Raw genomic sequence first — 26,025 nt, forward strand, 5'->3', positions numbered from 1 at the left:
CTACCTTGCAGGGAAGCTCCAATCAAGACTGAGAAATTGTCTCTCGAGATGTTTGTATGTTCCAATATGTTGCATGTTGACCGCTCTGTGAAGGGAAGGTTCGGACACGCTGCGTTCTATTTTTGGGAGAGCTTGCTGCAGCAGCTCAATAGAAGAAAGAATCTAAAGGAGAGAAATAGAAAATCTATCAATATGTGAACCCCATACTAGAGGTTACAGAACGACTCTACAATGTACTACATCGTGTATTATACTCCAGAGCTGCACTCATTATTCTGCTGGTGTAGTCACTGTGTACATACAATACTTATCCTGTACTGATCCTGAGTTACATCCTGTATTATACTCCAGAGCTGCACTCACTATTCTGCTGGTGCAGTCACTGTGTACATACATTACTTATCCTGTACTGATTCTGAGTTACATCCTGTATTCTACTCCAGAGCTGCACTCACTAGTCTGCTGGTGCAGTCACTGTGTACATACATTACTTATCCTGTACTGATCCTGAGTTACATCCTGTATTATACTCCAGAGCTGCACTCACTATTCTGCTGGTGCAGTCACTGTGTACATACATTACTTATCCTGTACTGATCCTGAGTTACATCCTGTATTATACTCCAGATCTGCACTCACTATTCTGCTGGTGCAGTCAATGTGTACATACATTACTTATCCTGTGATACATCCTGAATTATACTCCAGAGCTGTACTCACTATTCTGCTGGTGCAGTCACTGTGTATATACATTACTTATCCTGTACTGATCCTGAGTTACATCCTGTATTATACTCCAGAGCTGCACTCGCTATTCTGTTGGTGCAGTCACTGTGTACATACATTACTTATCCTGTACTGATCCTGAGTTACATCCTGTATTATACTCCAGATCTGCACTCACTATTCTGCTGGTGCAGTCAATGTGTACATACATTACTTATCCTGAGATACATCCTGAATTATACTCCAGAGCTGCACTCACTATTCTGCAGGTGCAGTCACTGTGTACATACATTACTTATCCTGCACTGATCCTGAGTTACATCCTGTATTATACTCCAGAGCTGCATTTACTATTCTGCTGGTGCAGTCACTGTGTACATACATTACTTATACTGTACTGATCCTGAGTTAAATCCTGTATTCTACTCCAGAGCTGTACTCACTATTCTGCTAGTGGAGTCACCGTGTACATACATTACTTATCCTGTACTGATCCTAAGTTACATCCTGTATTATACTCCAGAGCTGTATTTACTATTCTGTTGGTCCAGTCACTGTGTACATACATTACTTATCCTGTACTGATCCTGAGTTACATCCTGTATTATACTCCAGAGCTGCACTCACTATTCTGCTGGTGGAGTCACTGTGTACATACATTACTTATCCTGTACTGATCCTGAGTTACATCCTGTATTATACTCCAGAGCTGCACTCACTATTCTGCTGGTGCAGTCACTGTGTACATACATTACTTATCCTGTACTGATCCTGAGTTACATCCTGTATTATACTCCAGAGCTGCACTCACTATTCTGCTGGTGCAGTCACTGTGTACATACATTACTTATCCTGTACTGATCCTGAGTTACATCCTGTATTATACTCCAGAGCTGCACTCACTATTCTGCTGGTGCAGTCACTGTGTACATACATTACTTATCCTGTACTGATCCTGAGTTACATCCTGTATTATACTCAGAGCTGCACTCACTATTCTGCTGGTGCAGTCACTGTGTACATACATTACTTATCCTGTACTGATCCTGAGTTACATCCTGTATTATACTCCAGAGCTGCACTCACTATTCTGCTGGTGCAGTCACTGTGTACATACATTACTTATCCTGTACTGATCCTGAGTTACATCCTGTATTCTACTCCAGAGCTGTACTCACTATTCTGCTAGTGCAGTCACCGTGTACATACATTACTTATCCTGTACTGATCCTGAGTTACATCCTGTATTATACTCCAGAGCTGCATTTACTATTCTGCTGGTGCAGTCACTGTGTACATACAATACTTATCCTGTACTGATCCTGAGTTACATCCTGTATTATACTCCAGAGCTGCACTCACTATTCTGCTGGTGCAGTCACTGTGTACATACATTACTTATCCTGTACTGATCCTGAGTTACATCCTGTATTATACTCCAGATCTGCACTCACTATTCTGCTGGTGCAGTCACTGTGTACATACATTACTTATCCTGAGATACATCCTGAATTATACTCCAGAGCTGTACTCACTATTCTGCTGGTATAGTCACTGTGTACATACATTACTTATCCTGTACTGATCCTGAGTTACATCCTGTATTATACGGCAGAGCTGCACTCACTATTCTGCTGGTGCAGTCACTGTGTACATACATTACTTATCCTGTACTGATCCTGAGTTACATCCTGTATTATACTCCAGAGCTGCACTCACTATTCTGCTGGTGGAGTCACTGTGTACATACATTACTTATCCTGTACTGATCCTGAGTTACATCCTGTATTATACTCCAGAGCTGCACTCACTATTCTGCTGGTGGCAGTCACTGTGTACATACATTACTTATCCTGTACTGATCCTGAGTTACATCCTGTATTCTACTCCAGAGCTGCACTCACTATTCTGCTGGTGCAGTTACTGTGTACATACATTACTTATCCTGTACTGATCCTGAGTTACATCCTGTTTTATACTCCAGAGCTGCACTCACTATTTTGCTGGTGGAGTTACTGTGTACATACATTGCTTATCCTGTACTGATCCTGAGTTACATCCTGTATTATACTCCAGAGCTGCACTCATTATTCTGTTGGTGCAGTCACTGTGTACATACATTACTTATCCTGTACTGATCCTGAGTTACATCCTGTATTATACTCCAGAGCTGCACTCACTATTCTGCTGGAGCAGTCACTGTGTACATACATTACTTATCCTGTACTGATCCAGAATTACATGCTGTATTATACTCTAGAGCTGCACTCACTATTCTGCTGGTGCAGTAACTGTGTATATACATTACTTATCCTGTACTGATCCTGAGTTACATCCTGTATTATACCTCAGAGCTGCACTCACTATTCTGCTAGTGCAGTCACTGTGTACATACATTACTTATCCTGTACTGATCCTGAGTTACATCCTATATTATACTGCAGAGCTGCACTTACTATTCTGCGGGTGCAGTCACTGTGTACATACATTACTTATCGTGTACTGATCCTGAGTTACATCCTGTATTATACTCCAGAGCTGTACTCACTATTCTGCTGGTGTAGTCACTGTGTACATACATTACTTATCCTGTACTGATCCTGAGTTACATCCTGTATTATACTCCAGAGCTGTACTCACTATTCTGCTGGTGCAGTCACTGTGTACATACATTACTTATCCTGTACTGATCCTGAGATACAGCATGTATTATACTCCAGAGCTGCACTCACTATTCTGCTGGTGGAGTCACTGTGCACATACATTACTTATCCTGTACTGATCCTGAGCTACATACTGTATTATACTCCAGAGATGCACTCACTATTCTGCTGGCACTGTGTACATACATTACTTATCCTGTACTGATCCTGAGTTACATCCTGTATTATACTCCAGTGCTGCACTCACTATTCTGCTGGTGTAGTCACTGTGTACATACATTACTTATCCTGTACTGATCCTGAGATACAGCATGTATTATACTCCAGAGCTGCACTCACTATTCTGCTGGTGCAGTCACTGTGTACATACATTACTTATCCTGTACTGATCCTGAGTTACATCCTGTATTATACTCCAGAGCTGCACTCACTATTCTGCTGGTGCAGTCACTGTGTACATACATTACTTATCCTGTACTGATCCTGAGTTACATCCTGTATTATACTCCAGAGCTGTACTCACTATTCTGCTGGTGCAGTCACTGTGTACATACATTACTTATCCTGTACTGATCCTGAGTTACATCCTGTATTATACTCCAGAGCTGCACTCACTATTCTGCTGGTGCAGTCACTGTGTACATACATTATTTATCCTGTACTGATCCTGAATTACATCCTGTATTATACTCCAGAGCTGTACTCACTATTCTGCTAGTGCAGTCACTGTGTACATGCATTATTTATCCTGTACTTATCCTGAGTTACATCCTGTATTATACTCCAGAGCTGTACTCACTATTCTGCTGGTGCAGTCACTGTGTACATACATTACTTATCCTGTACTGATCCTGAGTTACATCCTGTATTATACTCCAGAGCTGTACTCACTATTCTGCTGGTGCAGTCACTGTGTACATACATTATTTATCCTGTACTTATCCTGAGTTACATCCTGTATTATACTCCAGAGCTGTACTCACTATTCTGCTGGTGCACTCACTGTGTACATACATTACTTATCCTGTACTGATCCGGAGTTACATCCTGTATTATACTCCAGAGCTGCACTCACTATTCTGCTGGTGCAGTCACTGTGTACATACATTACTTATCCTGTACTGATCCTGAGTTACATCCTGTATTATACTCCAGAGCTGTACTCACTATTCTGCTGGTGCAGTCACTGTGTACATACATTACTTATCCTGTACTGATCCTGAGTTACATCCTGTATTCTACTCCAGAGCTGTACTCACTATTCTGCTGGTGCACTCACTGTGTACATACATTACTTATCCTGTACTGATCCGGAGTTACATCCTGTATTATACTCCAGAGCTGCACTCACTATTCTGCTGGTGCAGTCACTGTGTACATACATTATTTATCCTGTACTTATCCTGAGTTACATCCTGTATTATACTCCAGAGCTGTACTCACTATTCTGCTGGTGCACTCACTGTGTACATACATTACTTATCCTGTACTGATCCGGAGTTACATCCTGTATTATACTCCAGAGCTGCACTCACTATTATGCTGGTGCAGTCACTGTGTACATACATTACTTATCCTGTACTGATCCTGAGTTACATCTTGTATTCTACTCCAGAGCTGCACTCACTATTATGCTGGTGCAGTCACTGTGTACATACATTACTTATCCTGTACTGATCCTGAGTTACATCTTGTATTCTACTCCAGAGCTGCACTCACTATTCTGCTGGTGCAGTCACTGTGTACATACATTATTTATCCTGTACTGATCCTGAGATACATCCTGTATTATACTCTAGAGCTGCACTCACTATTCTGCTGGTGCAGTCACTGTGTACATACATTATTTATCCTGTACTGATCCTGAGATACATCCTGTATTATACTCTAGAGCTGCACTCACTATTCTGCTGGTGCAGTCACTGTGTACATACATTACTTATCCTGTACTGAACCTGAGTTACATCCTGTATTATACTCCAGAGCTGTACTCACTATTCTGCTGGTGCAGTCACTGTGTACATACATTACTTATCCTGTACTGAACCTGAGTTACATCCTGTATTATACTCCAGAGCTGCACTCACTATTCTGCTGGTGCAGTCTCTGTGTACATACATTACTTATCCTGTACTGATCCTGAGTTACATCCTGTATTATACTCTAGAGCTGCACTCACTATTCTGCTAGTGCAGTCACTGTGTACATACATTACTTATCCTGTACTGATCCTGAGATACATCCTGTATTATACTTCAGAGCTGCACTCGCTAAGTAGTTAGGGGTTACCATTCGTGCTGCAGCTCACCTGTGGGAACAGAGGCCTCTCCTCTCTTTTGAACTTTAGGCAATTTGCTAGAAGCCTTTTCATGGCTTTGGGGCTGGCGTTAGAGACTTGAGTGAGGTCAGGGCTGAGGTAACCATGGCCAACCATGAAAATGATCTGTAGAGGGATGAAAAGCAGTTAATAATGCTGCTGCGCTTTAGACAAAGGGTTCTGCAAACTGCAACTCCCATCAGGCCCTGAAACCCACAGCAGTTGAAGACCCAATGACCTTCTAAAGAAGGACTACTAGTCCCAGAAGCCCCTGCTGGTCACCTGGTCTCTGTTGTTGATATTTGCATATGGTAGTAGTCCGGCCATCAGCTCGTACAGCACCACCCCGTAGGCGTAGACGTCGGACTGGAAGCTGTACGGACTGTTCTCCTGCATCATTAATACTTCTGGGGCCTGGAAAATAAAACGCAATGATCGGCACCAGAGCGAGGGATTATACCGGGCCACAAAGCGGACTGCAGAACTCACCATCCATAGGATGGAACCACTCGGCTGCTTCACCTGCTGAGATCCGCTCCACCTTGTCTTCACCGTGGCCAACCCGAAATCACCAATCTTCACAGTGAGCCCCTCGTGCAGGAAGACATCTTAATGTTCGGTTAAGGATGAAACTTGAGTAAATAGAGGAGGGGTCCTCATTCAGGATCTGGCTATATAGAGCGTCTCTCTCTTTGGAGGACCCAACCCGACCATACATTACACAGTCATTTAGATTTCTTTACCCCTGTTAAGCCATATGGCATAAAAATATTTATATTTTAATACTGGCTTTTTCGGATGTGGTAAATTTTTATACTTTTCATATAAATTTTTATTTATTTTTTTACTTCATTAACCACTTCAGCCCCGCTAGCTGAAACCCCCTTAATGACCAGGCCACTTTTTACACTTCTGCACTGCACTACTTTCACCGTTTATCGCTCGGTCATGCAACTTACCACCCAAATGAATTTTACCTCCTTTTCTTCTCACTAATAGAGCTTTCATTTGGTGGTATTTCATTGCTGCTGACATTTTTACTTTTTTTGTTATTAATCAAAATGTAACGATTTTTTTGCAAAAAAATGACATTTTTCACTTTCAGTTGTAAAATTTTGCAAAAAAACCGACATCCATATATAAATTTTTGGCTAAATTTATTGTTCTACATGTCTTTGATAAAAAAAAATAATGGTTTGGGTAAAAGTTATAGCGTTTACAAACTATGGTACAAAAGTGTGAATTTCCGCATTTTGAAGCAGCTCTGACTTTCTGAGCACCTGTCATGTTTCCTGAGGTTCTACAATGCCCAGACAGTAGAAAAACCCCACAAATGGCCCCATTTTGGAAAGAAGACACCCCAAGGTATTTTCTCACAAAGTCTCCCTTTCCGCTAACTTGGGACAAAAATTTCAATCTTTCATGGACTCAATATGCCCCTCACGGAATACCTTGGGGTGTCTTCTTTCCGAAATGGGGTCACATGTGGGGTATTTATACTGCCCTGGCATTTTAGGGGCCCTAAAGCGTGAGAAGAAGTCTGGAATATAAATGTCTAAAAATTTTTACGCATTTGGATTCCGTGAGGGGTATGGCGAGTTCATGTGAGATTTTATTTTTTGACACAAGTTAGTGGAATATAAGACTTGGTAAGAAAAAACAAAAACAAACAAAAAATTTCCGCTAACTTGGGCCCAAAAAAATGTCTGAATGGAGCCTTACAGGGGGTGATCAATGACAGGGAGGTGATCAGGGAGTCTATATGGGGTGATCACCCCCCTGTCATTGATCACCCCCCTGTAAGGCTCCATTCAGACGTCCGTATGATTTTTACGGATCCACGGATACATGGATCGGATCCACAAAACACATACGGACGTCTGAATGGAGCCTTACAGGGGGGTGATCAATGACAGGGGGTGATCAGGGAGTCTATATGGGTGATCACCCCCTGTCATTGATCACCCCCCTGTAAGGCTCCATTCAGACGTCTGTATGTGTTTTGTGGATCCGATCCATGTATCCGTGGATCCGTAAAAATCATACGGACGTCTGAATGGAGCCTTACAGGGGGGTTATCAATGACAGGGGGTGATCAGGGAATCTATATGGGTGATCACCTCCCTGTCATTGATCACCCCCCTGTAAGGCTCCATTCAGACGTCCGTACGTGTTTTGCGGATCCGATCCATGTATCCGTGGATCCGAAAAATCATACGGACGTCTGAATGGAGCCTTACAGGGGGGTGATCAATGACAGGGGGGTGATCAGGGAATCTATATGGGTGATCACCCCCTTGTAATTGATCACCCCCCTGTAAGGCTCCATTCAGACGTCCGTATGCATTTTGCAGATCCGATCCATGTATCCGAAAAATCATACGGACGTCTGAATGGAGCCTTACAGGGGGGTGATCAATGACAGGGGGGTGATCAGGGAATCTATATGGGTGATCACCCCCTTGTAATTGATCACCCCCCTGTAAGGCTCCATTCAGACGTCCGTATGCATTTTGCGGATCCGATCCATGTATCCGAAAAATCATACGGACGTCTGAATGGAGCCTTACAAGGGGGTGATTAATGACAGGGGGGTGATCAGGGAGTCTATATGGGGTGATCATGGGTTCATAAGGGGTTAATAAGTGACGGGGGGGGGGGGGGGGGGGTGTAGTGTAGTGTTTGGTGCTACTTATTACTGACCTACCTGTGTCCTCTGGTGGTCGATCCAAACAAAAGGGACACCAGAGGACCAGGTAGCGGAATATCAGACTCTGTTATCAAAACAGCGTCTAATATACCTGTTAGGGGTTAAAAAAATCACATCTCCAGCCTGCCAGCGAACGATCCACTCGCTTACCTTCTGATACTGTGAACACGCGCGCCTGTGTGCGTGCGTTCACAGCAAATCACGGCTCTTGGCGAGATGACGCATATATGCGTGACTCTGCGCAGAGCTGCCACCTCCGGAACGCGAATCTGCGTTAGGCGGTCCGGAGGTGGTTAAAGTCACCCTAGGAGACTATAACATGCAATTACTAGATTGCCATTCGTATTTCTATCCATTACAGAATACTGAATTCAGTACAGCATATTCCAATGCAGCGCTGCCACCTTCAGGCCAGCACTGCGATATGCTAGTAATCGGAGGCTCTGGCCTATTACTGCGGTGGAATGCATTCCCCGATCTCAGCCAGGGGAAGGCGTCCTGGGATGAGAATCCGGTTTTAGTGCTCTCAGATGCAGTGCTCACATTTGACCACAGCATCTCAGGGGTTAAATGTCTGTGATCGACATTACTGCTGTTCGCAGACATTAGCAATGGGTCTCTGCTGTTTAAAAGAGCAGAAACCCGGTGGTTATGGCTCCATTTTAAAGACACGACCTGGGAGGGGCTAAGAACAATGTGTCGAAAAGTAAAAACCTCTTTCTGGAGTGGAAGGATACTATTGGATTTCAGATCACGATGTATGATATTCTTGGCATGGAGGTAGCTAAAAAAAAAGAGAGCAAAATAGTGGAAAATTACTGCCAAATATGCACAAAAGCCACAGATAATCCAAAAAGAACCACAAATCAAACATAGAAACTCTCCTGGCACCAAGCAGACCCAGATCAGCTCTGCAAGGTTATAATTACAGCCAGCCACCAGGTGGTGCTTCATCACCCACAATCAATGCCACCCAGTCTTCTCTATACACTGCCGGGTAAAGGGAAGTTTATGACCTGGATCTAGGAGGAGGAATTGGGGGGAGCGGGAGAGACCATCTTTAGGTCAGATTGTGGTAAGGGGGTTGTTACTTACTCCATCCCCTGCGCCGTTTGTCGCGCGATGTCAATCAACTGGAAAACATCAAACCGTGTCTCTATGACGTGTAGAAGGCGGTAGAGGCTGCTCCACTCGCACCACTGCGTGATTATGGCGTAGGGTTTTGTCATGTAGCCCATAAAGAGCAGGATGTTGACGTGACGTGTTTTCCTGTAAGGAGGGGGGAGCAGTTAGCTGTGTAGACAGACGCCGTTACTTTTGGGGGGTCTCTCCCAGGAAGCACCCCCTGCCCTCACCTGAGAACTTGCATCTCGCTCTTGAAGGCCTGGATTTGTTCTGCGGTGGGATTGATCACCTTGAGGATCTTGACGGCCACGTCGCCGTGCCACTTGCCTTTGTACACCGTGCCGAAAGATCCCGTGCCGATGCGTTTCAGTAACATCACCTCACTGGAGTCGACCTCCCAGTAGTAGTTGAAGTCCTGGTAGCCCAGCTGTTTCTACAAGAGAACGGACGGAACCGGTGTAATGACATAATAGAAGTCACCAGCTCCCAGTGAAGTCACCCAAGCTGCCACCCCACCAAGATGGGGCCCTTGAAGTGGTGGCAGTGCTTGCCCGGGCGCCTCGGTCCCATCAAACAGCTAATGGGTGGGGGTGTCGAGAGTTAGACCCCAACTGGTCAGATATTTGTGGCCTAAGCTATGATGAATATCAATAGGTCTGATGGAAAACAAGGGCCAGTAACCCCCTGGGCACAGTAGCCCTGACTACCTCCGTGCCCCTCAAATCTTCAGGAGGCCCTCATCAATCACTCACCACTTTCTTCTTATCATCAGATGACGATGTCCTCTGGTCTCTCAGGGCCTCCACAGGTGGTGACTTGCTACCAACGATGGAGTCGGTTTGGGGCGTTCCCTCCTCGGCTGAAAACACAAGACGCAATGTTATACATCGGCAGAAGGGGGCGCCGGCGAGGTCTACAGGACAGGTAGTAGAAGACGGATAACTCACGAGAGGTGGTGGCGGCGGCGATCCTTAAGGCTTCCTGTCGGAGAAGAAGAGCAGGGTTACACTGAAGGGTCTTACAATATACTTTGGGGGAGTCTGCTCCTTATATTGGGGGGGAGGGGGTTAGGGAGCCGGGGGGATATTACAGGATGCCCCAAAACATTTCAGTATAATAATTTATCACTTCTAGATAAGTATGAAAAACGAGATTTTTGTATAACTTACCAGTAAAATCTCTTTCTCGCTCTTTCCTTGGGGGACACAGAAGACCTTGGGTATAGCTCATCTCCATAGGAGGCGTGACACTAAGTGAAAACTGTTAAGCCCCTCCTCCACAGCTATACCCTCAGCCTGGAGAGAGAGGCTGCCAGTTGCGTGTCCAAGTAGTGAAAAAAGGCAAAGTCCAAAAGTGGAACCAACAAGCCAACTACCCAACGGGTAAAACAACTCGGAAACCGTGTAGAGAAAAACAAAGAATGGGTGGGTGCTGTGTCCCCCAAGGAAAGAGCGAGAAAGAGATTTTACTGGTAAGTTATACAAAAATCTCGTTTTCTCGCCCAGTTTCCTTGGGGGACACAGAAGACCTTGGGACGTTCAAAAGCAGTCCAAAAGGGGGAGGGACCACAGCACCAAGGCGAAGCACCCGAAGGCATCAAGAAACCGCCGCCCGCAGACCAGGCGGCCCAAGGCAGCACCTGCCGAAGCCAGAGTATGCACCCTGTAGAACGCTGTAAGGCAGACCAGTGACCGCCTCGCACAGACGCATGGCCGAAGCCAAATGCCTCCGGCCCAGGAGGCACCGACAACTCTGGTGAAATGAACGGAGACACCAAAAGCAGAACCCTGCCCTTGGTGCGGTAACCACAGCAATAACCACAGTGAGAAAGCGGAGGAAAGCCACCCCGGAGGCCACCAACCCGTTGCGCGGACCTCCTAGAAAACCAAGTGACCTAACGTCGACAAGAGCGGAGATCTCCAAGTAAAAACCGCAAGGCCCAAACAAATCCCAAATCGGAAGAAGTGTCCGTTCCCGGGGGTGGGAAGGGGAGGACGAAAGCCTCGTCAAAATGAAAGACAAACACCACCTTCAGAAGGAAGGAAGAGACGGGATGGAGAACAGCCCTGTCCTGAGGAAAGAGAAGGCCCGGAACAAGAAGGGCCGCCACCCAGGCACCCGCCAGAGACACGACGGCTACGGAAACATAACCGTACAGGACAGAAGGAGTAGAGAGAACTTCTGTAACGGCTCCAAGGGAAAGATTGGAGTGCCAAGAGCCCAGTATGCAATGCCCAGGGCGGTACCCAGGGGCAGTACAAGGGAACCCCAAAGCCGCTCCATGGAAGAGGGTCCTGACAGGCCCAGAGGGCCGGGGAACGCTGAAAGGGGAAGGACAGCGCTGACACTTGACACTTCAAGCAACAGAGTCCCAGTCCCAGATCTAGGTCGGACTGGAGAAAGACAGAACCATTAGGAGCGAACACTAGCGAGCCCGCAAGAGTCGCCTGGGCAAGCGGGTGAAAACCCAATGCGAACAGGCGCAGACCCGTAACACGGGCAGAACGGTCGGCAAAAACTGGTCCCGTCGGCCCCCGAGCAACGTTGTCCTGTAACCACCCGGAGTGGGGGAGCAGAAGGACAGACGGAAAGGAACCGAAGGGTCCGCCCAGCAACCGCCAGGACAAGACAGGCTAAAGTCCATGTCGATGTAGCCACCACAGGAAGACGTCCTACAGTCCCGGTGTGGGAGATCTAATGACAATCTCGACCGAATGGGGGTTCCTCCCAAGTTACAGCCAGAGTGAACAAGGGAGACAGTACGAGGCCAAGAGGAACATCAGAACCATCCACATGAACAACCAAGCTCTCCCCAGAGGGGAGGGCAGTGAAGGAACCGCCACTGAAGCGCGGCCGGGGCAAAAGCCACACCGGAGGGAGCCGAGCCGAACCGAGCGGGAGCCAAGCAGAGCCGGCGAGAAAAGGCAGTCGAGACAGAGGCCGGCATAACACCCTCCAACCGAAAGGAGGAGTGGGCAACAGGGAAGCCATAGGACAGCTCAAAGGCAGAACCCCGCTCACTGAGACGCCCGGTTCACTGCCACGCAGAAGGCGAGTACCCTGAAGAACCCAAGGTGGAGGTCCTACGGACCTGGGTAAGCGAGCACCCAAGAGAAGCTGGGTGACCATCCCGAGAAAAGCGGCCCGAACCCGGTAGCGGACCAGCCTGAAGCGCAGAGGGGGCGCCAAAAGAAAAGACTCATACTGCACGACACCCGAAGAGGAGGAAACAGTAGCAGGCGAGGGAACAGCAGCCCCGCCAGAGCCAACGCCGAAATCGAGTGGCACTGCAAACGGCACTCTCGACCCAGTGACCACTTGCGCCGGGAAGCGAGTGCACGGGAGAACGAAAGGGCACCTATCAAAGAACCACGAACACTCCCCAGGTGGAAAGGCCAACGGACATGGTGGATGCCGACCAACGGGACCACAATATACAGGCCAAACCAGAGAACGAGCACCACCCAGCTCGGCGAAGTAGAGAGCAGTAGAGCCCATCTACTCATATCTAAAGAATACACCTTTGAATACAATGGCATTCTTTTAATGCTTGTATGACAGCACCCAAGGGTTATACAGGTGGACAGAATGATCTCTTTAGAGAAGAGCGCAAGGCCCGTGACAAGCACCACATCCCAAGAGAAAAAAAGGGAATGTCGCAGGAGGAAGTGAGGCATACGTACGAGCAGCCCCGCAAGCAGTGAGAAGGCCAACCCACCTATGGGAGGAGAAGGCATACACGGCCCAAACAACGGACAGAGCGCACCAGAAATACCGCTCACTGCAAAAAAATAGTCACCCAGTGAAGGGGATCAGCCACAGAGTCCAACAGTATCAACGGAAGTGCAAAGTGCAACCTGAAAGGGAGTTATGCACAAGACATCAGTATGGCATGCGATGGAAACGCAGGCAGGCCCCCCAGAAAAGGGGGAAACGTATCTGGCAACACTGCAGCTGGTAAGAATGCAAAGGCCCGTCCCAAAGGGGGGATGCCCAAGGCCAGTAACAACTTCAGAGAAGTAGAACATACCATAGTCTGCCCAGAAGGTGACCAATCACATGGCCGCACAGTACCCAGCGGGAACGCAGGAGGTCCGCCCAGTGAAAGGGGGACATGCACGGGGTTATCCAACCATTAAGCGAGTGCGCAATAACCCACCTAACACCGAATACTGTGAGAGTGCAACTACTCCACAATGAAGGAGAACATGCAAGAATCCCGCACAGCATATCACGGACAGCCATGGGTCACGTGAGGGTGCAAATTTTTCGCCCATGGATGAGGAGGGCCGTGTATGGCCCGCAACACATCCGGCGAAAGAGCAGTATTCCACCCAGAAAGGGGCGGGGTAATGCACACGGCCGTCACCGCATCCAGCAAAAATGCAAGCACCCCGCCAAGGATGCGGGACATGCACATGGCCAGCAACGCACTGGCGAGAAAACAACCACAGTCAGCGGTGTTGTGCGTATGCCGCCTGAGGAATTTCTCTCTCCTACGTCACTGGATACATGCTCATTGCTGGCAGCGATTCCAGTGAGTGCAGCACACCACCCAAGGAAGGGGTCGTGCACATGGCCGGCAGCGAATCCAGTGATAGTGCAGCAATCCACCTATGGAAGGAGTTCATGCACATGGCCGGCAGCAAATCCAGAGAGAGTGCAGCATTCCGCCTATGGACGGAGGTCATGCGTATGGCCGGCAACGAATCCAGAAAGTGCAGCATTCCGCCTATGGAAGGAGGTCATGCACATGGCCGGTTCATGCATATGGCCGGCAGCGAATCCAGCGAGAGTGCAGCGTTCTGCCTATGGACGGAGGTCATGCATATGGCCGGCAGCGAATCCAGAGAGAGAGAGCGCAGCAGTCCTCCTTTGGACGGAGGTCATGCGTATGACCAGCAGCGAAGCCAGAGAGAGTGCAACATTCCACCTATGGAAGGAGGTCATGCATAAGGCCGTAGCGAACCCAGCGAGAGTGCAGCATTCCGCCTATGGAAGGAGGTCATGCATAAGGCCGTAGCGAACCCAGCGAGAGTGCAGCGTTCCGCCTATGGAAGGAGGTCATGCATATGGCCGTAGCGAACCCAGCGAGAGTGCAGCGTTCCGCCTATGGAAGGAGGTCATGCATATGGCCGTAGCGAATCCAGCGAGAGTGCAGCGTTCCGCCTATGGAAGGGGGTCACGCATATGGCCGTAGCAAATCCAGCGAGAGTGCAGCGTTCCGCCTATGGAAGGGGGTCGTGCACATGGTCAGCATCGTATGCGGTAAAAGGGCAGTATTCCGCCTACAGAAAGGGGGTCATGCACAAGGCCAGCCCGCAGCCAGAGAGAGTGCAGTATGCCGCCTATAATGGGGGGTCATGCACATGGCCAGCACCGCGACTGGAGAGGGCGACTAATTCTGCCTATAGAAAAAGGCGGCCTGCACCTGGCCAGCGCCGTACCCCAGGAGAGGGCAAGGGTCCGCCTAGAAAGGGAAACATGTATACCTGGCCAGTGCCACGGAGCGCAACATGCCACCTATAGAATAGGGGCAGGCATACGGCCAGCGCTCTAAGGTCAGGCTGCAGTATCCTGCGCAGCCAACATAAAATACAGATATTTCATATATATGATATATATTCACACTTCATTATTAGTATTATTATATTTATTTTTTATTTTATTTTTTTCTATTTATTATTGTAAAACACAGCCTCTTTTAGGCAGGAAGGGGCCACCATTAAGAGCACAGCCTCACTGAGAGGCTAGCCATCCTAGGGTCTCCTCCAGATGGCAGCCGTCAGCGTCCAAGAGGTTAATACAGATCGGACCTGAGGGCGGTGCAGCGATCCCCTGGGGGCGGGGGGGACCTCCGGCGGGAAGAATTCGCGCCTGCGAATGCCCGCCCCCTCCAATCGAGGCCGGAATATTGCGGCCTAGTAGGCCGCGAAGCCGGGGCCTAAAGTTTGCGGTGCCCGGAGGTACCGGCCGGGATCTGGAGGGAGCGAAGCGGCGCATGCATAATACCGGCCGCGGGAGCCCACCCCGCGGGCCGGAGAATGAGGGGGCCCGAGGAGCCCGGGATAGAACCTTTCTGCGGCGCCCGACCGACCGGAAGACAGCCTCTCTGAGAGCACCTGCGGTCGGCCGGGGTCCGCTGAACACCGCAGTCATGCCGGCCGCGGGAGCCACCCCGCGGACCGGAAACAAGGGCCCTACGCGGCAGCAGTCAGGAGAGGGCCCTGGCCCTGAGCCGTCTCAAGGAGGGATGCCTGCGCACCGGTAAGGCGATAGGGGGGGATGGGGGACCCTGCAAGGAGAGAGGCAGCTCCCTGGGCGGCATGATAGGGACGCCAGCATAACCCCTCAGTGGATGCACCTATAGTGGAGGGGAGGAGAGGGAACTAATAAAACAAACTAGGATGGCCAGACCAGTATGGGGGTCAGTCAAGCAGGAGACCGGGGTGGGGGGGAGGGGGTCGTAGGGCTGGAGAAGCCACTCTCTCACCACAGCCGTCTTCACCCTCGGTCCGTTCCAGCAGGGTCGCCCCTTCAGCTACTGGCACCGTAGTGGCAGGACGCTGGAAGAGGGACTTGGCGTGCGGGCGACCCTTACGCTGGCGGGATGCAGGGGAGCTGGGCTGCCCTGGTCCACCTTGCCTTCTGTGGGGGAGGCAGCAGTGCGGATGCCGGCACTGGCGCAGCTCAACCCCGGGAGAAACAGAGAGGTCTAGTGCGTCTCTGTTGTCCCGTATTCTGGAACAAAAGAAAATAAAAAAGTAAAAATCAAAAATTTTTAAAAACAACAAAGGAGAAAACAGCCCTGCAGTAGCAGAGAGTGTCTTGCCTCCTTGGACACTAAGCAAAAAACTGGCAGCCTCTCTCTCCAGGCTGAGGGTATAGCTGTGGAGGAGGGGCTTAACAGTTCTCACTTAGTGTCACGCCTCCTAGGGAGCTGAGCTATACCCAAGGTCTGTGTCCCCCAAGGAAACTGGGCGAGAAATGAATGTATATGGCTGACTGGGGTCAATGTCTGTCAGATATGGGGGTATACCCCCCAAAATGGGCCAAAAAGAGGGCTGGGGGAGAGCCACATGAGCAGATATGGCCGCTCTGCTGCTCTTAAAGGGAACCTGTCACCGGGATTTTGGGTATAGAGCTGAGGACATGGGTTGCTAGATGGCCGCTAGCACCTCCGCAATACCCAGTCCCCATAGCTCTGCGTGCTTTTATTGGGTAAAAAAAACGATTTGATACATATGCAAATTAACCAGAGATGAGTCCTGTCCCTGACTCGTCTCACATACAGGACTCATCTCAGGTTAATTTGCATATGTATCAAATCGGTTTTTATACACAATAAAAGCACACAGAGCTATGGGGACTGGGTATTGCGGATGTGCTAGCGGCCATCTAGCAACCCATGTCCTCAGCTCTATACCCAAAATCCCGGTGACAGGTTCCCTTTAAAGGAGCCCACGCACCCACAGTCAATGGGTGCTCATATCAGGGTGACATGACTTATGGCACAAAATAACCTTTACAGACAACCTAACCACACCGTCCCATAAGACCGGAACCCCCCCCCCCCCCGAAATCATTATCATGGTCTAAAGAGTAGAAATACGGACAAAAAAAAAGCCTCGCACGCAGGACTGTGGTAAAGAGGGGACTCCACGGCGGTCAGCGGGGTCACGGACACAGAGATGCATGCTTTGCAGGATGGAGCACTACGGGTGCACCGTGCTTTCCCATCCTGCAGAAGGGATCTCCGTGGTGACGGACGGCGCAGTATAGCAGCTGTTGGAGGCCTCCCAACACTATTTTGTGTCCGTTAAACGTATGACAAAAACCCACCCTTACCTGCCCGATCCAAAACCTCACTTTTCTGGTTGTTCTGCTCAACTAACGGAGCAGGCAACCAGAAATAAATAGCGGCAGTGTGAACGGGGCCCCATAGGAGGGTAAGCAGGAAGCGTTGGGCTACTTTCACACTAGCAGGGCTCAGCAAAAATGCTTCCGTTACTGATAATACAACCGTCTGCATCCGTTATAAACGCATCCGGTTGTATAATCTTTAACTTAGCCCAGTCCAATATGGCGGCCCTTCTCCGTACGTTATCACCTAGCTGTAATATCCTGCTGTGCATTCAGTACACGCCAGACACATACATCACACACTGCACACATAATACAGTGCACCACACGCATCATACACTACACACATCATACACTGCATCACACGCATCATACAGAGCACCACGGACATCACACACTGCACACATAATACAGTGCACCACACGCATCATACACTACACTGCATCACACGCATCATACAGAGCACCACGGACATCACACACTGCACCACTGACATCATACAGTGCACCACTGACATTACACACATCATACAGTGCACCACACACATCATACAGTGCACCACTGACATTGCACGCATCATACAGTGCACCACACGCCTCCTACAGTGCACCGCACGCATCATACAGTGCACCACTGACATTGCACACATCATACAGTGCACCACACGCCTCCTACAGTGCACCGCACGCATCTTACAGTGCACCACACACCTCCTACAGTGCACCACTGACATTGCACACATCATACAGTGCACCACACACATCATACAGTGCACCACTGACATTGCACGCATCATACAGTGCACCACACGCCTCCTACAGTGCACCGCACGCATCATACAGTGCACCACTCACATTGCACACATCATACAGTGCACCACACGCCTCCTACAGTGCACCGCACACATCATACAGTGCACCACACACCTCCTACAGTGCACCGCACACATCATACAGTGCACCACTGACATTGCTCACATTATACAGTGCACCGCACGCATCATACAGTGCACCGCACACCTCATACAGTGCACCGCACACATCATACAGTGCACCACTGACATTGCTCACATTATACAGTGCACCGCACACATCATACAGTGCACCACTGACATTGCACACATCATACAGTGCACCGCACGCATCATACAGTGCACCACACCCCTCCTACAGTGCACCGCACACATCATACAGTGCACCACTGACATTGCTCACATTATACAGTGCACCGCATGCATCATACAGTGCACCGCACGCATCATACAGTGCACCACTGACATTGCTCACATTATACAGTGCACCGCACACATCATACAGTGCACCACTGACATTGCACACATCATACAGTGCACCGCACGCATCATACAGTGCACCGCACGCATCATACAGTGCACCACTGACATTGCACACATCATACAGTGCACCACTGACATTGCACACATCATACAGTGCACCACACGCCTCCTACAGTGCACCACACGCATCATACAGTGCACCACACGCCTCCTACAGTGCACCGCACACATCATACAGTGCACCACACGCCTCCTACAGTGCACCGCACGCATCATACAGTGCACCGCACGCATCATACAGTGCACCACACACATCATACAGTGCACCGCACGCATCATACAGTGCACCACTGACATTGCACACATCATACAGTGCACCGCACGCCTTCTACAGTGCACCGCACACATCATACAGTGCACCACACGCCTCCTACAGTGCACCGCACGCATCATACAGTGCACCACACACATCATACAGTGCACCACACGCCTCCTACAGTGCACCGCACACATCATACAGTGCACCACACGCCTCCTACAGTGCACCGCACGCATCATACAGTGCACCACACACATCATACAGTGCACCACACACATCATACAGTGCACCACACGCATCATACAGTGCACCGCACGCATCATAAAGTGCACCGCACGCCTCCTACAGTGCACCGCACGCATCATACAGTGCACCACACACCTCCTACAGTGCACCGCACACATCATACAGTGCACCACACGCCTCCTACAGTGCACCGCACGCATCATACAGTGCACCACACGCCTCCTACAGTGCACCGCACGCATCATACAGTGCAACGCACACATCATACAGTGCACCACTGACATTGCTCACATTATACAGTGCACCGCACGCATCATACAGTGCACCGCACACATCATACAGTGCACCACTGACATTGCACACATCATACAGTGCACCACTGACATTGCACGCATCATACAGTGCACCACACGCCTCCTACAGTGCACCGCACGCATCATACAGTGCACCACTGACATTGCACACATCATACAGTGCACCACACGCCTCCTACAGTGCACCGCACACATCATACAGTGCACCACACACATCCTACAGTGCACCGCACACATCATACAGTGCACCACTGACATTGCTCACATTATACAGTGCACCGCACGCATCATACAGTGCACCGCACACCTCATACAGTGCACCGCACACATCATACAGTGCACCACTGACATTGCTCACATTATACAGTGCACCGCACACATCATACAGTGCACCACTGACATTGCACACATCATACAGTGCACCGCACGCATCATACAGTGCACCACACCCCTCCTACAGTGCACCGCACACATCATACAGTGCACCACTGACATTGCTCACATTATACAGTGCACCGCATGCATCATACAGTGCACCGCACGCATCATACAGTGCACCACTGACATTGCTCACATTATACAGTGCACCGCACACATCATACAGTGCACCACTGACATTGCACACATCATACAGTGCACCGCACGCATCATACAGTGCACCGCACGCCTCCTAGAGTGCACCACTGACATTGCACACATCATACAGTGCACCACTGACATTGCACACATCATACAGTGCACCACACGCCTCCTACAGTGCACCGCACGCATCATACAGTGCACCACACGCCTCCTACAGTGCACCGCACACATCATACAGTGCACCACACGCCTCCTACAGTGCACCGCACGCATCATACAGTGCACCGCACGCATCATACAGTGCACCACACACATCATACAGTGCACCGCACGCATCATACAGTGCACCACTGACATTGCACACATCATACAGTGCACCGCACGCCTTCTACAGTGCACCGCACACATCATACAGTGCACCACACGCCTCCTACAGTGCACCGCACACATCATACAGTGCACCACACACATCATACAGTGCACCACACGCCTCCTACAGTGCACCGCACACATCATACAGTGCACCACACGCCTCCTACAGTGCACCGCACGCATCATACAGTGCACCACACACATCATACAGTGCACCACACGCCTCCTACAGTGCACCGCACACATCATACAGTGCACCGCACACATCATACAGTGCACCACTGACATTGCACACATCATACAGTGCACCACACGCCTCCTACAGTGCACCGCACGCATCATACAGTGCACCACACACATCATACAGTGCACCACACGCCTCCTACAGTGCACCGCAAGCATCATACAGTGCACCGCACACATCATACAGTGCACCGCACGCATCATACAATGCACCACTGACATTGCACACATCATACAGTGCACCGCACGCCTTCTACAGTGCACCGCACACATCATACAGTGCACCACTGACATTGCACACATCATACAGTGCACCGCACGCCTTCTACAGTGCACCGCACACATCATACAGTGCACCACTGACATTGCACACATCATACAGTGCACCGCACACATCATACAGTGCACCACACGCCTCCTACAGTGCACAGCACGCATCATACAGTGCACCACACACATCATACAGTGCACCACACGCCTCCTACAGTGCACCGCACGCATCATACAGTGCACCGCACACATCATACAGTGCACCGCACGCATCATACAGTGCACCGCACGCATCATACAGTGCACCGCACGCATCATACAGTGCACCGCACGCATCATACAGTGCACCACACACATCATACAGTGCACCACATGCATCATACAGTGCACCACACACATCATACAGTGCACCGCACGCATCATACAGTGCACCACTGACATTGCACACATCATACAGTGCACCACACGCCTCCTACAGTGCACAGCACGCATCATACAGTGCACCACACACATCATACAGTGCACCACACGCCTCCTACCGTGCACAGCACGCATCATACAGTGCACCACACACATCATACAGTGCACCGCACGCATCATACAGTGCACCACACACATCATACAGTGCACCACACGCCTCCTACAGTGCACCACACACATCATACAGTGCACCACACGCCTCCTACAGTGCACCACACGCCTCCTACAGTGCACAGCACACATCATACAGTGCACCACACACATCATACAGTGCACCACACGCCTCCTACAGTGCACAGCACGCATCATACAGTGCACCACACACCTCCTACAGTGCACAGCACACATCATACAGTGCACCGCACGCATCATACAGTGCACCACTGACATTGCACACATCATACAGTGCACCACACGCCTCCTACAGTGCACCGAACGCATCATACAGTGCATCCCCCCACATCATACAGTGCACCGCACGCCTTCTACAGTGCACCGCACACATCATACAGTGCACCACTGACATTGCACACATCATACAGTGCACCACACGCCTCCTACAGTGCACAGCACGCATCATACAGTGCACCACACGCCTCCTACAGTGCACCGCACGCATCATACAGTGCACCACACGCCTCCTACAGTGCACCGCACGCATCATACAGTGCACCACACACATCATACAGTGCACAGCACGCATCATACAGTGCACCACACACATCATACAGTGCACCACACGCCTCCTACAGTGCACAGCACGCATCATACAGTGCACCACACACCTCCTACAGTGCACAGCACGCATCATACAGTGCACCACACACATCACACAGTGCACCGCACGCATCATACAGTGCACCACTGACATTGCACACATCATACAGTGCACCACACGCCTCCTACAGTGCACCGCACGCATCATACAGTGCACCACACACATCATACAGTGCACAGCACGCATCATACAGTGCACCACACACATCATACAGTGCACCACACGCCTCCTACAGTGCACAGCATGCATCATACAGTGCACCACACACCTCCTACAGTGCACAGCACGCATCATACAGTGCACCACACACCTCCTACAGTGCACAGCACGCATCATACAGTGCACCACACACATCATACAGTGCACCGCACGCATCATACAGTGCACCACTGACATTGCACACATCATACAGTGCACCGCACGCATCATACAGTGCACCACTGACATTGCACACATCATACAGTGCACCACACGCCTCCTACAGTGCACCGCACGCATCATACAGTGCACCACTGACATTGCACACATCATACAGTGCACCACACGCCTCCTACAGTGCACCGCACGCATCATACAGTGCACCACACGCATCATACAGTGCACCACACACATGATACAGTGCACCGCACACATCATACAGTGCACCGCACGCATCATACAGTGCACCACAAGCCTCCTACAGTGCACCACACGCATCATACAGTGCACCACACACATCATACAGTGCACCGCACACATCATACAGTGCACCACTGACATTGCACACATCATACAGTGCACCACACACATCATACAGTGCACCACTGACATTGCACACATCATACAGTGCACCACACGCCTCCTACAGTGCACCGCACGCATCATACAGTGCACCACACACATCATACAGTGCACCGCACACATCATACAGTGCACCACTGACATTGCACACATCATACAGTGCACCACACACATCATACAGTGCACCACATCATACAGTGCACCACACGCCTCCTACAGTGCACAGCACGCATCATACAGTGCACCACACACATCATACAGTGCACCGCACGCATCATACAGTGCACCACTGACATTGCACACATCATACAGTGCACCACACACATCATACAGTGCACCACTGACATTGCACACATCATACAGTGCACCACACGCCTCCTACAGTGCACAGCACGCATCATACAGTGCACCACACACCTCCTACAGTGCACAGCACGCATCATACAGTGCACCACTGACATTGCACACATCATACAGTGCACCACACACATCATACAGTGCACCACTGACATTGCACACATCATACAGTGCACCACACGCCTCCTACAGTGCACCGCACGCATCATACAGTGCACCACACACATCATACAGTGCACCGCACGCATCATACAGTGCACCGCACGCCTCCTACAGTGCACCACACACATCATACAGTGCACCACACACCTCCTACAGTGCACAGCACGCATCATACAGTGCACCACACGCCTCCTACAGTGCACAGCACGCATCATACAGTGCACCACACACCTCCTACAGTGCACAGCACGCATCATACAGTGCACCACACACATCATACAGTGCACCACACGCCTCCTACAGTGCACAGCACGCATCATACAGTGCACCACACGCCTCCTACAGTGCACCACACACATCATACAGTGCACCACACGCCTCCTACAGTGCACAGCACGCATCATACAGTGCACCACACGCCTCCTACAGTGCACCGCAGGCATCATACAGTGCACCACACACCTCCTACAGTGCACAGCACGCATCATACAGTGCACCACACACATCATACAGTGCACCGCACGCATCATACAGTGCACCACACGCCTCCTACAGTGCACCGCACGCATCATACAGTGCACCACACACATCATACAGTGCACCGCACGCATCATACAGTGCACCACACGCCTCCTACAGTGCACCACACACATCATACAGTGCACCGCACGCATCATACAGTGCACCACACGCATCATACAGTGCACCACACGCCTCCTACAGTGCACAGCACGCATCATACAGTGCACCACACGCCTCCTACAGTGCACAGCACGCATCATACAGTGCACCACACACCTCCTACAGTGCACAGCACGCATCATACAGTGCACCACACACATCATACAGTGCACCGCACGCATCATACAGTGCACCACACGCCTCCTACAGTGCACCGCATGCATCATACAGTGCACCACTGACATTGCACACATCATACAGTGCACCACACGCCTCCTACAGTGCACCGCACACATCATACAGTGCACCACACGCCTCCTACAGTGCACCGCACGCATCATACAGTGCACCACACACATCATACAGTGCACCGCACGCATCATACAGTGCACAGCACGCATCATACAGTGCACCACACACATCATACAGTGCACCGCACGCATCATACAGTGCACCACACGCCTCCTACAGTGCACCGCACGCATCATACAGTGCACCACACACATCATACAGTGCACCACACGCATCATACAGTGCACCACACACCTCCTACAGTGCACCGCACGCATCATACAGTGCACCACACGCCTCCTACAGTGCACCGCACACATCATACAGTGCACCGCACACATCATACAGTGCACCACTGACATTGCATACATCATACAGTGCACCACACGCATCATACAGTGCACCACACGCCTCCTACAGTGCACCGCACGCATCATACAGTGCACCACTGACATTGCACACATCATACAGTGCACCACACGCCTCCTACAGTGCACCGCACGCATCTTACAGTGCACCACACACATCATACAGTGCACCGCACGCATCATACAGTGCACCACACGCATCATACAGTGCACCACTGACATTGCACACATCATACAGTGCACCACACGCATCATACAGTGCACCACACGCCTCCTACAGTGCACCGCACGCATCATACAGTGCACCACTGACATTGCACACATCATACAGTGCACCACACGCCTCCTACAGTGCACCGCACGCATCTTACAGTGCACCACACACATCCTACAGTGCACCGCACGCATCATACAGTGCACCACACGCCTCCTACAGTGCACCGCACACATCATACAGTGCACCACTGACATTGCACACATCATACAGTGCACCACACGCATCATACAGTGCACCACACACCTCCTACAGTGCACCGCACGCATCATACAGTGCACCACACGCCTCCTACAGTGCACCGCACACATCATACAGTGCACCGCACACATCATACAGTGCACCACTGACATTGCACACATCATACAGTGCACCACACGCCTCCTACAGTGCACTGCACGCATCTTACAGTGCACCACACACATCATACAGTGCACCACACGCATCATACAGTGCACCACACGCCTCCTACAGTGCACCGCACGCATCATACAGTGCACCACTGACATTGCACACATCATACAGTGCACCACACGCCTCCTACAGTGCACTGCACGCATCTTACAGTGCACCACACACATCATACAGTGCACCGCACGCATCATACAGTGCACCACACGCCTCCTACAGTGCACCGCACGCATCATACAGTGCACCACACACATCATACAGTGCACCGCACGCCTCATACAGTGCACCACTTACATCACACTTTAAACTCCCCGCTGCCGCCTCGCTCTGCTCCGGATGGTTGGCCTCGTCCATAGACAGCCACCAGTTGCTGATGTGGTACTTCAGCTCCGCTGCCAT

At 50.3% G+C, this 26,025-nt stretch overlaps 1 protein-coding gene across 1 annotated transcript; it reads right to left on the reverse strand.

The window, feature by feature from the left end:
* On the reverse strand, positions 1-26,025 carry LOC122922903 (serine/threonine-protein kinase A-Raf-like). The gene is made up of 10 exons (XM_044273674.1): positions 25,921-26,025; positions 10,489-10,522; positions 10,294-10,400; positions 9,772-9,974; positions 9,512-9,685; positions 9,154-9,200; positions 6,196-6,314; positions 5,989-6,120; positions 5,698-5,832; positions 1-162 (listed from the first exon to the last, which is right to left on the reverse strand). The coding sequence occupies exons 1-10, from the start codon at positions 26,023-26,025 to the stop codon at positions 1-3; spliced, it is 1,218 nt and encodes a 405-aa protein (XP_044129609.1).

The sequence above is a fragment of the Bufo gargarizans genome, unplaced genomic scaffold (assembly GCF_014858855.1).
Source record: "Bufo gargarizans isolate SCDJY-AF-19 unplaced genomic scaffold, ASM1485885v1 original_scaffold_1046_pilon, whole genome shotgun sequence".
NCBI classification, from domain to species: domain Eukaryota; kingdom Metazoa; phylum Chordata; class Amphibia; order Anura; family Bufonidae; genus Bufo; species Bufo gargarizans.